This window comes from Salvia splendens, chromosome 10 (genome assembly GCF_004379255.2).
Source record: "Salvia splendens isolate huo1 chromosome 10, SspV2, whole genome shotgun sequence".
Classification (NCBI taxonomy): Eukaryota; Viridiplantae; Streptophyta; class Magnoliopsida; order Lamiales; family Lamiaceae; genus Salvia; species Salvia splendens.
In genome coordinates, this window is record NC_056041.1 from 15,031,127 (window position 1) to 15,047,831 (window position 16,705).

At 35.8% G+C, this 16,705-nt stretch overlaps 2 protein-coding genes across 2 annotated transcripts; one reads left to right on the top strand and one right to left on the bottom strand.

Moving 5' to 3' along the window:
* Positions 1 to 1,107: 1,107 nt before the first annotated feature.
* Positions 1,108 to 3,893, bottom strand: LOC121750339 (rop guanine nucleotide exchange factor 1-like). The gene is made up of 5 exons (XM_042144859.1): positions 3,424 to 3,893; positions 2,979 to 3,095; positions 2,359 to 2,888; positions 1,915 to 2,268; positions 1,108 to 1,799 (listed from the first exon to the last, which is right to left on the bottom strand). Exons 1-5 carry the CDS (start codon positions 3,683 to 3,685, stop codon positions 1,365 to 1,367), a joined length of 1,698 nt encoding a protein of 565 aa, XP_042000793.1. The 5' UTR covers positions 3,686 to 3,893; the 3' UTR covers positions 1,108 to 1,364.
* Positions 3,894 to 13,949: 10,056 nt separating this feature from the next.
* Positions 13,950 to 16,321, top strand: LOC121752920 (coiled-coil domain-containing protein 124-like). The gene is made up of 3 exons (XM_042148021.1): positions 13,950 to 14,725; positions 15,080 to 15,199; positions 15,975 to 16,321. Exons 1-3 carry the CDS (start codon positions 14,168 to 14,170, stop codon positions 15,990 to 15,992), a joined length of 696 nt encoding a protein of 231 aa, XP_042003955.1. The 5' UTR covers positions 13,950 to 14,167; the 3' UTR covers positions 15,993 to 16,321.
* Positions 16,322 to 16,705: the final 384 nt, after the last annotated feature.

Consider the following 16,705-nt stretch of genomic DNA (forward strand, 5'->3'; position numbering starts at 1 on the left):
ATTAAGATTACTGATTACTGATTTAGGAGACAATGCTCTTCTTGGGTGATAATTGCGCGTTTTTTGTGAATGAGAAATGCAGGGGGAACTGCATATTCTTTACCGACCAGCATTGCAATAGGGAAGATAGTGTTGGAGTGTTTGATTTGGAGAGCGGGAGCATTGGACCCGTTGATGGTTATTCGGAGATATTTTGCCCCCTCTTGATCAGTTTATCGTTTTACCTTTGCAAATATGAGCTTTACGCTTTGCATTTTCGTTTCAAAGATTGGTTTATATGTGTATTGTTTGTGCTTATTGATCAGCATTGTGTGCTGCAGTTGATTTTGCTAGTGCTTGGAATATTTTTTCACAATATACTTGTAACTACTGAAGTTTTCTCTGAGGAAAACAATGTAACAATGCTGAAGATAGAATTGATGGTGTGTAGATACCTTATTCGTTGTCGTTTATGTCTTGAGCTTTGATGATTGGCAAAAGGCTATAAGCGAGTGGGAAATAATATGAGTGAAAATTTTCCTCTGTTGAAGCTAGTCATCTGAATTTTGTTGCCCCTCGTTTCGTGCAGGTTGGGATGAATCAAATGAATATATGATGCTGGAAAAGTGATAAGCAAGCCTACGAAGCCAGTCGTTAGTCTATAAGCTTGCGCAGTTGTTAACTCACATCTCCAAGGTTTTCTTTTCTCCTGATGTGTCCGCGGTGCTGATCGACCTCTTTCAATTTTGTATTACTATAAGTTTCAGTTTTCTTGCATTAGCTCTGTTAGAAGTTTGAACAATTTAAAGTATCACTACAACATCATTTTAGAGCTGTTGTTGAATGATTCTCTTTCAATGATTTGAAGTACATGTTACTGAAGCAGCTTGTTTATCTGAATATTGTGCTTTTCCTTTACTTTCTGCCATCATACTAGTTTCATAAAATATTTTATCTGGTAATGTTGATTTGCATTCTAATTTCTACTGCCAAAAAAAGCATTAGAGTTGCTTGTGTAGCTGTAAAGGTAGCTACATGAATTTGGTCTCATCGCTTCTGTTGCTGTTAAGATAGCGATGAGTTTGGGCAGAAACAGAAGTGGGTAGAATAGAGAACAAAAACATCAGATTTTCTAGGATATAATTTTCTTTAAATATCTGGAAATCAGCAACCACAATTAGTAGTAGTAGTACTACTCAACAAGCTGTAGAGAACACAAATTTAGAGTTGCAACTGCATAACTGCGGTAACAAATAAACCTAATTAATCTTGTCAAGTGCTAAAAAGAAAGATCAAAACTTCAACTGATACATATACTAGGCAAATATACAGGATATGTAAAGATGAATCATCCACTATTTAACACCAACCAGATATCTAGATCATCAATCACGTTCTGGGGCATCCCACGGGACTCTCCTGGACCCTAGATTTCCTGTGTAGGACCAGAATTTATCCAGATCAGCGGACACAATCTTGTCGAACTTATGGTTTTGCACTCTTGTCTGGGAAGATTTGTTCAATGGACTAACGGACCTTCTTGGGCTATTGGGCATGGGCGGGGGTGAACAGAAGGTTGGAGTCGCAAATGGAGATGTGTAGGGCGTGTGCTGAATGGAAAAGGGACTTGGTGACATCTTCTTTTGAATGGGCAGGCCGTTGAAACCGCCTCCCCTCCCAAAGATTGACATGGACTCTGCTGCAGCACAGCGCCTTGTGGCATCATCCACAAACACAACATCATCGATCCTAGCAATTATATTGAAAGCTAAACTCTCCATTACTCGTGAATAGCTCTCAAGAATCGAGTGCCCTACATCCTGCAAGAGAGAGAATTAGTGAGAAGCAGTTCTACAGGATGCAAATTGTGCAACATGTGTTCTTGACAACATGATAGGTCAAAAATGTAGAGGAAAGCAAGATTTGGTTGACTACCTTGTTGTACTGAATTTTGCTCATATCTAGTGCAGTTTGTGGAAGGCCAGGGAAGTGAAGCCTAAGACTTTGCAGCAATAACTCAGCGTGCTGAGCCAGAAATAAACTTTTTTCTCCATCAGCTACAAAACCCTTCACCTTACCACCCCATGACTTCCGTTTAAATTTCGCATCATTAGGGTGTTTCTTCTTTTCTTTCATCTTCCAAACATGCACAGCTGCCTCGACTCTATTTGCCACATCTAGAGTGTGATGCTCCGTTGACAAGTCGAGGCAATCAAGAAGGCGTTCAGGTGCGAACTGATCAGCCGTTATATACTTGTAGATGATGTCACCCAAACATTCTCTTCCATTCTGCAGAGACATTTTTTGAACACAAATACAGTTATTTAAACTATGTCCTCAACGAATCAACAAACTGTTTCACAATAAAAATATACTTACCTTAGGTAATGTTTCAATGTAGGCTGCTGGAATATCCATCTCAGCTAGCACATTGGCATTTATGGCTAATGCTGCTTTCAATATCTGGTTTGTACAATCCCTGGATTGTTGTAACCTCTTTCTCGACTCTTCAGACAGACCCTTCCCAGGAACCTTAGGGCACGGAAGCCACCACTTCTCTTCCTGTCGAACTGAAGGCCTCCCAGACAACGCACCAGATGAATACTTATCGTGATCATCCATAACTATTCCACGATCAACATACCAAAACTCCGTGTCACAAAACCCATCAAGAATGCTGATCAACATCGCATCTAGCTTCTTAAGCGCTGGCAAGTTCATATACAAGTCTGAGCGTGGTCTTGTTGTCATCACCTCATACGTGCCCCCACCCGGGTATTGTTGAATGGAGGGAACAAGTTCCACAATCGAATCACTCACAGACAAGAGCCATTGCATCTCTCTGAACCACATTGCCTTCTTTTGAGCAGCCATGGGCTCCAACCTCCATAGTTCACCAAATACAGTAGCTACAAATAAAAAAATACTCTCAAAAAAAGGAAAAAAACTAAACAAGCACAAGAAACCAAAACTTGTTGACAGAGGCTAAGGGAAAATACCAGAGAGATTAGTGATAGCATTCGAAATTGCTAACGCAGTACAAACTCCTTTACCCCCGCCAGACATGTCCTCCCCCAAAAGAAGCTTCGCAAATCTTTCCTTCATCATCTCAATTTCTAAAATCCAACAAAAGAGAGAAAATTAGGGTATTACTATGGCTAGCATCAATCTTATGCAAAAACCACTGATTCTAGGGTACAACCCATGGATTGCGAGTAAATGCATCAAATCACCAAATCTAAAACATAAATGTTGCATAAATTCAAGCCAAAACTGAACAGGAAAGATTAGATCGGTGAATAACTATACATTAGTACTAATCAATAGCAAAATCAGCACCAGAATCGTGAAAACACAGAACTCAATTACTCACACTAAGCAGCAATTACTTCACCTAAGCAGAAACGACAAAATTCGCACAAAACAATCTAGCTAGCAGCAAACCTGACAAATCAGAGCTACGTTTGAGCGGCTTCTCGTCCCATACCACCACATCTTTGCCTCCGATGACAGGAAAACTAAAAGTCGGCGACAAGGAGGCCGAACCGCCGGCGGCGAAGGGAGAAAATCCTGCGGAGCTCGACGCGCCGCCGCACTCGTCCTCCTCTACTTCGCCATTCGAGCTCTCCGACTCGCTGATGTCAGCGCTCAAGCTGTAGCTCCCGCATCTCTCCTCGCTGCCTTCCTCCGACGACACACTCCCCATAGCCTCGATGCTTCGGACGAAATTACTTTTTTTCTAAGAAAAAGGAAAATGAAGAGATCTCAGATGGAGATTACCGGCATTTCACTCACACTGCCGTTTCGTGTGAATTCGTTGCAGAAAAGAGTGGTGGTGAAGGCGGAGAAGATAAGCAAAAGCCGACAACTATTAAAGCAAAGGAGCAAGTACGACTCCTTTCTCTCTCTATATATCTCAGAGTATATGTATAGGTGTACCTAATTCCTTTTCTGACTATATATATCTATTGTGAGGTGACGGCGTTAATAGGGAACGGGGTGAAAACTCAACGGGTAAAATTCTCTCGATTAAGTTTGGAATATACTACTGTTCACTGTGTACGGTCTGTTGGGAAACGGCGTTTATAGTGTGTTTCTTGTCACGTGAACGACGTCCTTTTTTTTGGTTCCATTGGTTTTGGACTTTTCGCAACAAAAATTAATTGAATTTCGCGGCAGTTTTGGGAAATAAATCCAATTTATTTGCATTGACCAACTTAAAAGTAAGATAATTAAATGAAGCAGTCCACCACTAACGGAATAATATGGCAAAATTAAACATTTTATTATACAATTTCCCTAGATAAAATATCAATGGCTAATAGGACATGTGTTATTTATAATGCTTTATCCAACCAAGATAAATAAATTTCGCAAAAAGCAAGAAAACATACTAAATGCTGTTGATTTTTGAGAAATGTAGGTGTTTATTATTCCGGTTTTGCCCTTGCTATAAATGATTTATTTATGGAGTATAAATTTCCAGTAGAATTTGAGTCATAAAAACAAAAAACCAATTCAACTTCTCAGAATTGATTGACAATTAATATTGTCCCTGCTTCGCACTTACATTCATGAATTTCATTGACCGTTCGATTATTTTAACTGCATTTCTTCAAATTATCATGATTATTTACTGTATTTTAATCGTGTATTATTCCTCTATAAACGCAAAATTATTGTGCCTACAACTCACAAGCACATGACAAATAACCTATCCTAATTGTCACATAGCCAAATGTAGGATAATTATTCGTATAATTATTCCTTACATAAAATTTTAATTTTTTTTTCTTAATAATCTCTCTCAAAGTCGGCATTTACTGTATGAAGTTGAATATACGTATAATAATTAATCTAATGACGTGCGACTGTTGGAAATTCATTCAAAACGTCAATAATTCAGTATAATAAAAAAATCATTAATGGTGTATACTATTTCCAACGTCATAAACTCATGATCATAAATGTTTTCCATCCTCACAAGAGTCATGTGAGGAGAATTCGAATAATAGAGTGAATAAACTTCCCTTCAAAATTCAAATCATCATAATAACATTTTATTTTATTAAATCTACAGTATGCGAATTAATCGATAATTAATTAATATTGAAGGAATAAAATCTTGAAAAATATGTGGTGCCCTTGAAATAAATCTAGATGGCATTGCGTGTGGAAGAGAGGAATCGGCGTGCTTTTTTATTTACTATTTTTGTTATAATTGAAATGTTGGGAAAATCTAAGATGCGGTAGTCCACGTAGTAAGATTTATGAGCGCACTTGATCGGAAAGAAAGATTGACTGCCTTTTTCTCTCTCCTCTTTTTTATACCTCTTGTTCTAGTATTGACACCCGTATCCACAGAACATTAGAGTTCAAATAATGAATAGTATAAAATACAATAAATATATAGAAAATAAGAATCCAAAGCAATGTAGAAATTTAAAAAAATAAAAATATACTTATCTTGTCTCATTCTAAATGAAGAATTTAGCTACTCCTTAATTAACAGAACATTTCAAATTCATCAAAACAACTATAAAAGTGTCAGTAACATGGGACATAGGGAGTACAATTTTAATTTATGATTTAAATGGAATAAAAACAACAAAATTAATGACAAAGAGAAGATTTGTGAGTAACGATCAAAGAGTATGAGTTAACTAGAATAAGTATGTGTGAGTAAAGATCAAATAGTACAAACAGATAATTCGAATAATAAATGTACAATAACAGTATACTCCTTTATAAATAAAAATATTTTAATTAGTTAAATGTATTTTTTTTAAAATATTAATTGGAACATTATAAAATATCTAATACTCTATCCGTCCCACAATAATTGTCACTCTTTTCCATTTCGGTCCGTCGCACAATAGTTGTCATACTTCATCTTTACCATAAATGGTAAGTAGGTCACACATTCCACTAACTCACTTCGCTCACATTTTATTATAAAATTAATATAAAAAAGTGGGTCTCACATTCCACTAACTATTCTAACCAACATTTCTTTACATTTCTTAAAACCCGTGCCCATAATAAGAGTGACAATTATTGTAGGACGGAGGGAGTACAAAATAGCTATCACACTTCAATGACATACTACAACACTATCAATACTAATTGATAAAAATAAGAAACATTATCGTTACAAAGACTTTTAAGAAATGGTGTTAAATGAATTAAATAAAAATAAAATAGTTATGATAGATGAATAAAATAAGAGAGATAAAAAAGAGTAAAGTAAGTGATAGAATAAATGAAGTATTTTGTCCAATTGTTTTTTTTCAAAAATTAATTCTGTAAATATTTTGAAAAATTCAAAATAAAGTAAAGAAATAAAAGACACTACATCTTTCCATTTTCCCTCCAAAAAGGACATCAAGGTATTTTCACAACTGACCCTTTTTATGAAGTAGTATAAATTAGGAGTGATAAGACTTGGCATGGATGTAATAATATGGTTTTAATTTAAGTGTTGTACTCTGTTATTATATTCATGCTAAGTTTTAATGTGAAATTTTAATAAAGTAAGTGGCAATTGGCTAAATTATAGAGTAAGTATAGATTAGGAGTGATAAAATAAAGTAACTATTTTGTCCAATTGTTTTCACAACTAGCCCTTCATTATATATAATATATTAGTTTAATTAATTAATATTTCCCCAATCTTTCATCAATAATGATAATATTTTTATACATCTTATTTGTTTTGAATAATATGACAATATAAGCTACTCTTTGTATTATAAGAAGAAGCTATACAAATTTTACGAGTTTAGATTTAATTAATTGAAGACTAACAAAAATATATTAAATACTTTAATTAAGTAAATATAGGGTGAAAATTGAAAAAGATTACATATTCGTGTTATACTTTAACTTGTCAATTAATTTAGAGAACGAAGCATTGCAACAATAAATAAAATTTCAATTTTGATCGAAATAGAAGCCACTATCTCATTAAATAGCACAGTTCCAATTTTGATTGAAGTAGAAGACAAAATAATACATAAATTTAATTAAAGAAGAATCCAACACAAATAAAGCCCAAATACTAATATTCTCCATAAATTAAAATTCCCTAGAAACCCTTGATGAAAAAGCGGCGCCTCCTCCCCTCTTCCAATCTCTCGCCATCTCCCTCTTTCTCTCTCAACCGGCGGAACTTGCCTTGCATCAGCCTTCCTCGCCCATGCCCACCGCCCTGCCTCGCATTCCTCTCCTGCCGCGTCGTCGTTGCCGCTTCCTCCTCATCTCCGGCATCTCTCTCGCTGCCTCACCGACTCACCCGCCGCGTTAGCCCACCTGTGGTGTGCTCGGCAGTTTATTATCAGGTATGACTCAACTTTCTCTCGTCGCCCCACCCGCCAGCTGTTGTCGGAGCCGTCGCCGGATTCCAAGCATAACCACACCTGCTATACTGCAATCACAAAATTAGTTCATAAAATACAGATTCTAGTGCATCTATTTAAAAGTGTTATAAATCTTCTTCAAGAAGTTTGCATTTGATAGGTCCATTTTTTTGTCCCGTTATATTTGACATGGCTCACAGTCAATTACCACTCACTTGTAAAAGAAATAAAATAAAAAAATTTGCATAATCAACTCACTTTTCTCTCCAAAAAGGGTACAATAGTAATTTCATCCAACTGTCACTTTTTATTTGTATAAATTTCTTTTTCACTTGATTGTTCAATCAAACTAGGAAGTGAATTAAAAAACCGAAATAACTTATATTAAAAAAACAATAATTGTAATATTCTTTCACGTTGGATAACATAAAACTTGAACTTTTCAGACTAACTATTAATTTTCGTTGGTATAATTTTCACGTTTTATCATTGGAAATTTGATAGATTTTGATTACCAACGTTTTTTCATCATGGGTCAACCTGATAAAATGTCATGATCCCTCGATGGGCCCTAACTAAATAGTGTAATAATTTGATAGTAAGCTTTTCTAAGCTTAGTTCATCGAGAATATTAGAAGCATTTTATAAAATAATAATAGTGGTATAATTACTGGCGGATGCAGGTGGGGTCGGGTGGGGTCGGCCGACCCCACCACCTGCCACGGAGTGCACCGGAAAGCTACTTTCTTCAGCCTCCGACCCTACGACGTTCACGTCTCCGCCCCCACCTCACGTCCTCACGCTGTGTGAGATGATGAGGAGACTGATCAGAGAGAAAAGAAGGAAGTGAGGCAGCCGGATGGGTAGACTGTTGTCGAGAACGAAGGAGTTGGAGGGGAAGAGTCCTTCCGCGGTTTTTGTTTTCGAAGAGAAAGATGAATGGTATTGGCGATGTCATTATTGTTTTCTCATCCCTATATTCACTCGTGAAATAGAATAAACCGGCATCAATAAATTTAACTAAGTTTAAAAGATTAAATATCTTAAATATGTTATCTAATTGTAAAATGGGCTTTGAAATATTTTCTTTATTTGAATTAATTCTTAGAAGTCCATTAAAAATATTTTCTCTATCTTATCAATTGATGTTAAATAGTAGTAGTAGTAGTAATATTTTTTTTACAGTATATCAAAATCAATTTATCTAAATTAACCACCTACTTATATAAAGTAAATATTTCTTAATTTCTTCTACTCTTAGTTTTATAATTTAAAATTTCAACCTTATTATTCATATTCAATTTTTTAAATCTTTAAAAATTTGGTATGTTACAGAAAAATTATGCTATGTGTATGTCATTTTTTTTGTCAAAACACGTAATATAACATAATTGTTCTCTCTTACTTTATTATTTATTTGCATCTTTGTTTTACTATCTAAGATCATATTTTATTCTTTCTTCAATTAGCTCCATAAACGTCTTTTTCTTAAATTCTGTATCCAAAAGAAGAGTCTCGCTTATAACGGGACGAAGAAAGTGGAGTATGTTGTTTTAAGAATATCGATACTCGCATGAATTATTTATATTAAAAATATATATTTATAAAAATAATTAATTTAAACAATTATTTTAAATAAATATTTACTATCTTGTTCGACCCCACGATAATTTGTTCCTGGATCCGCCATTGGGTATAAAACATGAGGAGTTCGCTTTGTAAATAAGCCGATTTATTTTTCTAGCAAGTTAAACTACAAAAAAAAACATGGACAAATTATTGAACCCCAACTACCAAATCATATAGTGGAAGCCTGTATACATTCATTAAAAATTGTACTATGCATAATTGAATGTATATCAAGTCCCCATTTGCTTCACACAATTGTTAATATAACAATTTTTTGCCTTTGACCTTTGGTGGTCCAAACTCCAAATTGCTACTTCATATTCCTAACATTCAATATTGGATTGAAAAAATAAAACTACTTTAATTTCCTATCGAAACAAAAGCAACATTCAAATTATTGAAAAAATCTCATGGATAAAAAACGAAATGATTGTGGACGGTACTTAAAATTCTAATTCGGGTATGGGTTATGAAATGTAAGATCATTTGCCCCAAATCCAATAATCGAATCCTTTTGACCTTATTTTCCTTTGTCTTGTTGTCGGATCAGCCGATTTCGCTCACGTAAGAAAAATCAAGTTTAAGTTTTGACCCGATTTGAATTAATAAACAAGGGGTTGTAGTTTGAATTTTCTCTCGTATTTTTGATTATTTTCAATATGAAATTTGAATTTGTAATATTTGTTTCCAACATTTATTATGAGTAAAATATCGAGTTTAACTCCTTTAAACTATATTTTGTCATTAATTATATCATTAGATCATTGTGAAAAAAAGTATGAATAAACCTGTCATGTGAAAATAACAACATCGAGTGAAATATAATGTGTATTTAATTAGTACTAGTATTAATTAAGTAGTTTGGTTGCAACTTGTAACATGCATGAGAAACCTTCTTAGTTAGTTAAAAAGTAGAAATTGAGTGCGTGAATTGGAATAGTAGTGGAGTGGTTAAGCCGGAGGCCAAGTGTCTCGGGTTCGAGTATGCCGTATCCTAGCCACAAAAGTTCTACGGAGTATTTATTTACCTATAAAAAACATAGAAATTGAGTCAAACTTTATAGAGCTTCTGTGATAAATTTATAAATTACGAAATTTACAGTTTTTATCTGTATTTCCAAGTGTTATTAATGTTATCATTTGGGACTATTACTGAAATAAGGCTTGACACACAATTGCACTGACCTTTTGACAATAAATGGGGTTGATATATTACCCAAGAGTGAAATGATGGAGAGTGTCCACAATGGTGGCCCTCAAGGGCCAACAAAGTTGGCCCGGCCACTAAATATGGCTCTCGTGGGCTCTCCACAATGGTAAATAACAAGGGCCACGAAATGTGGCCCGCTCCAAAATAAAAATTAATTTGTTTACTTTTTTAATGATATTTTTGTAATTTAACTACAATAAATTTTATTAGATTATAATTTATGATATTTATAATTTTAAGTAAAATAAAACAATTTGGATTGTAAATTAAAAAAAGTTGCACAACCTAACCAAAAAAAAGTTTAACAAGAACTTCGTTGAATTGAAATAGATTGGAAAGAGTGGTGTTTGAATTGGGGTAGAAAAATGGAGGAAAAATGATGTGTATTTATAAAAAAAAGAAGCAAAAAATATATATATTTTTCGGTGGCCGGGCCGCGGCTCTCGGCCCGCTGCAGTGGTGGGCGGCGGCGCACACGGCTGAGCCGCGTGAGGGCCGCGGCCGCAGCTCCCTCTCGGCTCCCAGCCGCCCGTCGTGGCTCTCTGCAGTGGGGGCCGCGTACCCGAGCCACGGGCCGCGGCTCCCCCACTGTGGACACTCTTAGTGTATAAGTTGGATTAGTTTCATAGACGATTACTAAACTATGATATTATGTTAAATTGGTTATTTAACTTCATATTTCATGGAGTATTACTTTAGGTTTAATTCGACTTTTTTATTTAAATTTATTCATGTGGGAATTAAAACAACCACATAGATTTTCCCTTAAATAATTAGAAAGAATAATTTGCCAAAGAAAAATTGATTTTCTGATTACCGAATCATCATCATCAGCTTCTCATTTGCGAAAGTTCATTTGAGAATTGGGGAGGTTTTGCAGAAATGAGATTTTTCTTTTGCAAATTATTCCTTTGTTGCATTTGTCCAGTGATGTGGAAAGTAATGGGTACTATTATTCAAGGGATATTATATGTGGCTGTTTTAATTGCCACAGAATATAATTAACTAATTTTTTTGAACTAAACCTCAAGTAATAATGAAATACTATAAAATTAAGTGCTTAACTTGAAACAAATTTAAATTTAACTCCATCCATTTCTTAAATATAAGAACTTTTGAATAATATGAGTTTTAATACAAAATTGTTAAAGTAAAAGAAAAATAGAAAGAAAAAATGTGATAGTGAAAAATGGATCATACCAGGAAAAGATGCTTCCTTAAGTGGAAAATTTCTATTTTAAGAAAACAAACATAAAAAAAAAGAATTTCTATATTTAAAAACAATAGAAGTAACTAATTTAATATAAATATCATACTTTAGTATAACTATTTATTAAATTAACCTGTGTAAGTCCTATAAATTGAGAATCGTCTTTTGTTAAATTTCTTATGTTACATCGCATGCTTATGGTCCCACATTTTTAGAATCGTGTAGTTTTATTCAATATTTATGATTTATCCTAAACTTATTCATTTAGCTGAATTTGATTGGGTATTGCATAGTTTCAATATGTGAGTATGTTGTTTAACTTTTAATTAATTAATTAATTAATTAATTAATTGTTTTGATGAATTTGCTAAATTTTGAATGAAAAGGGGGCCAAAATTATTGAATTTCCATCAGTCTCTATGCATTCAGTCACAAACAAACTTCATTTTAATATCTTGCACACTTAAATTCCAATATACTTTAACTTGAAAATAATTGTCCAATAATTTATAGATTTGTAGATTTTGTAGATTTACTCCTCGACAACATACAAATAAAAATAGTCTTGTTGACGCCAACGCGATGGATTCACGCCTTCACAAAAGCTCGACGCCTTTGAGAATACCACCGGTGATAGGATGAGGAAACTTCTAAAAAACTGTTGGAGATTAAGTGTGGACACTGGAAACTGTTTCAATTGGGGCTATACATTCTGAATTTCGAGATAATAATTCATTACTTTTTTTAAATCATTGTAGAGGTTTTTGCAAAATAATTCACACAAATACCAAAAATCAGTACTTATACTACATAAATAAAACAAAAGCACTATTAACTCGGGAGGAGCTTACGTCCCTCCTTACTCGAACATGTGTCCACCCCTGTTGGAGATCTTAAGTGTGAGGCACCATTTTCGAACGTAACGGATTTGACAAACCTCATCCCTAAAGACTCAACAATCGTAAAAGTGATCCATCAACTATCAAAGTCGAACCATAACCACATTGCGACGGTGCTTTACTCGTCCAACCTTGGCAACCTAGGTTGCAGTTGACGTCTATTGTATGTGTTGCACATACACTACATAAAATATAAACATGCATTATGTTGTTGTATTTATCTAAAAGTTATATATAAGAATTTAATAAAAAATAAGATGTATATAATGACAAAACTAACTATGCATGTGTTAGTTAGCTTAGTGGTAGAGTTGTTAAGTTCGAGGCCAAAGATTTCAAATTTGAGTCTAGCCTTTTAATTTCTATTCATCTTCCTATAAAAGAAGAGAACTAACTCTAAAATTAATCACCCTATTTGAAAAAGAGAAAAAACTCTAAATCAATCACCCCAATTGAAATTTAAGCGTTAGCCAAATAACTTTGTGAATCTTATAGTTGTCGATGTTAAGACGAAGAGAGTGTTTATTGGAAAAGATCACTTATATGCCATTTTCTACTCCATACACATAAACATGATAAGTGATGGTGCCGTTCATCATTCATGTTTGTATATATGTAGTAGGAGATGGAGTAGGAAATGACATAGGTGATTGTATAGTTTTAATGTTAAGACCAAGAAAGAATTTAGTTTGTAATGTTAAGACCAAAAAGAATCTACTTTTGGGCTAATTGTATAGTTTCTAATGTTAAGACGAAGAAAGAATTTAGTTTTGGCGAATTGCCGAATGATATAGTTTGGCGAGTATAACTTTAATTGTGACACTTGTTGGAAGCGTACAGAGTTTGCCGGCTATAACTTTAATTGGACTATCAGAGTATAGCTCTATAGTTTGCGAATCTTATAGTGTAACAGTTTGCTAATAATTGAAAAACACACGTTTCCGAATTTCCAATAATTATAAATATCCGTTCCGTGTGTGGATTTGATAATCTGAATTCTCAACTGGTAGAGAGCCTAAAAATGTCGGAGTTGACGGAGTCCTTCCACCAGCACCAGCTCACGACCTCCATTATCACTCAACTCATTGATCAGCACCACGATGCTCGTCGCCCTCTCATGCTTCATCGTCTACTACGTCCTCCACGTCGTGCTCCTTAGGCCAGGCTGAGCGTTTCTTGGTCTGGCTACGCGGCAGTTGCCACACTCGCAGCCGCCGTGTTCCCTCACGAGGCTGCCCCTTTCCGATCCTCTCTCTAGTCTATGCCATCTTCGGATTGTTATCCGCATGTGAAGTACAGTATATGTTGTGGCCCACAAACTAGTAACCAAGGACAACCTCCAAATCAAGGATGATGACGCTGCCGATTGTGTCATCGAACTCACGGACGATGACGTGTTCACATACGCTACTTTGTTTATTGGGTTAAATTAAATTATTTTAATCCTTTATATTTATGTATTGTCAATTAGACACGTTTTAAAGAAAATAAATACTGTACTAACATGTAGCAGTGAGTTTATACCTTATAGTGATTTGGGTAAAATTTTTTTTACAAATCACCTAACCGACTACTCCATTGGTTGTATTGGCCCAAATGGATGGGAAGAAATATTATACTGCGGCGTAACGGATAAAGGAGTTACAGAGATATTATATTGGGCCGTACCGGGAAAGGCCCAACTCAAACCGTGTCACGTCATATTTTTCTGATTTTCTTTGTTAGTACTACTTCTAAATTCTGATCCCTATATGCGTTCGGCTCAATCCGATTCGAATCGCGATTCCAAATTTCCAATCAACATAATCATCTGATAGATTGGCACAAATTTGTCGAAATTTTGTTGTGTAAAGCAGGTTTAATCCGAGAAAAATCGTCGAAAATGCCGAAGAAAATGGGTGTGAACAGCAAAGCCGAAGCGGCTAGGGCACGGAGGAGCGCAACCGAGTCTGAGCGGAAGGAGCGCGTGGAGAAGGAGAAGGAAGAGCAGTACTGGCGCGAAGCCGAGGCAAATAAGCCGAAAGCGGCGAAGAAGCGGGAGGAGGAAGCCGAGAAACGAGCCGAGGCGAACGCGCGGAAAGCCGAGGCGCGCCGATTGGCGGAGCTGGAGGAGAAGGAGCTCGAGAAGAGCCTCACGAAGCCGGATAAGAAGGCGAATAGGGTCGGTGTGCCCCTGCCGAAGGTGACGGAGGCCGAGCTGATCCGTCGGAGGGAGCAGGAGCAGGCGGCGTTGCAGCGTCGCGCGGAGGAGGATAAGAGGAAGCAGAGCCGGACGGCGAAGGAGGAGGAGTACGAAAGGATGGTGAGCGTGGAGAACACCAATCGCGATGATTCGATTATTGAGGCGAGGTCGGTTGATGAAGCGCTTGCACGGATGACTATGGTGGACAGTTTGCCGGTGGACAAACATCCGGAGAAGAGACTCAAGGCCTCGTTTAAGGTATGGTTAATTGGTGAAATTCTCGTCATTTTAATGCTTATTTGAATCAGAATTAGAGAAATTCTTAGTATTTTAGCTGGATTAGCATGATTGATTTGGTTTTTTTTTATTTTTTTTTATGATTATTGGAATTAGATTAAGAGTTAGAATTCTGAATTCAGCCGAATTAACTGCTTTAGATAAGTAATTTGAATGAAAATAAGGTAATTATGTTCTTTTTCTGAGTGGTGTTTGTGGGGAATTGGTTGTTTGACCTAATATAATCTCATTTTGCATTGTTTCCCCAAGTTAATAATAGATTAATGCATTAAGCTATTCTTTGTTTATGTTTTGCTGTGTCGTTTATGGCTGCAGGCTTTTGAAGAAGCTGAGCTCCCCAAGTTGAAGGCGGAGAAGCCGGGTCTAACGCACACTCAATACAAGGATATGATTTGGAAACTCTGGAAGAAATCTCCTGACAACCCTCTTAACCAGGTGAAAACCAATTTAATTTGAAAAGATGGTTGCAATAATTGCATGCTTTATACACATGTTATCTTAGGTTCTGGACTGTTTAGTTAGATTTCTATTGTATGTGGATGAGAACAAGTTATTAGGAGTGTTAACTGTAAATCTGTAATTGAAAGATACTAGTAGTTGTTTTGGGTGGACTTGTCATGGTCAGTTAATTGTTTAATTATATGCGAAGTCTTTGTTCTGTTATATCTTTATTCTCATGAAGTTTATCCTTGTTAAAGTTAAATGTATTCCCGTGTTTGAATGTGGTTCAGACAAATGAATGATTAAAACTTGCCATGAGTAATGAGTGTCTAATGATAAATTTGAATCGGTTTTTCGTGATCTAACACAGTGATTTTTGTTTCACTACCTGAACACAAGCCTGAACAAACCAATTTAAGAAATTGTATTTTTGGTGCTTTGTGTGTATGTAGTCAGTTTTGCATATTTGATTACACAACTTTGGATAAGACGCTTCATCTGAATTAGTTAGTTTTGGAGTTACAATAGGAGTATTGCCATTAAAGGAAAGTTCTTAGATGAAAGTGTAACATTGATGTATCATGTATTGGGCTTTCTTTTATCTTATTGCATCGTTTGGCTCGTCACGAAGAACAGAAAAATCACACTATGTGTTGAGTGCCTAAACTACGGTGTCTTTTTCGAGCCTGTGTGTTGCCCCAGATGTTAATACTGTAAAAAATCATATATGCTTAACTGCAACTTAATCTTGCTCGATTTGAATGTGCAGGTTGCTGAGAAGGCGTAGGCGTGTCTTTTCATGAGAACCCAATGATTTTCCTCTGGAACTTGTGGAAATAAGCTGATGTTTCATATCTGTGTGAGTATGTTGATGACAAGGCAAGACAGCTTGGGCCCCTCCACCTCCTCCACCAAATTTGCAGTATTCCATCTCAGCTCGGCGCAGTAGATTGAAATAATAAAGCGAACTATGTAAAAACCATTTGAAATACAACCATGTATGTTTATGTGAATGCATCCCAATTGACCTTTTGCTTTACAGATTTGTCTGCGTGGTTTATTTGTAAAATAAAGCTACTTCTCTTGACAGAAATTGTCTGTTTCTATCTACTACTATATCAACTGGCGTTTCCACTTCCCGTGTGTGTGGTGTGTGTGAGAGAGAGTTAAGTGATACACTTTTCACAGTATGCAATTATTTCAGCATTATGCGAAAACTATTGTGTATACAACCAATTGAACTCAGCCCCAAAGGTCGAGATCAATAAATAAGTTTGCTGTTGTGGTCTTGCCTCATCCTTTGATTCCTTCCACCAGTGCACCTCAACGAGCTGGTATCATGTCATGTTGGGTAGTGTCATGAAGAGAGCTTCAAAACGACATGGCTTTGGGTGTTTGGGTTGGATCATTAATGTGTCCACTGTTGTTTGGCTATCAAGGACAACAATAATGGTCGTGCCTAACAATAATGGAGGAATCTAGAGAAGAAGACAGTGTTTG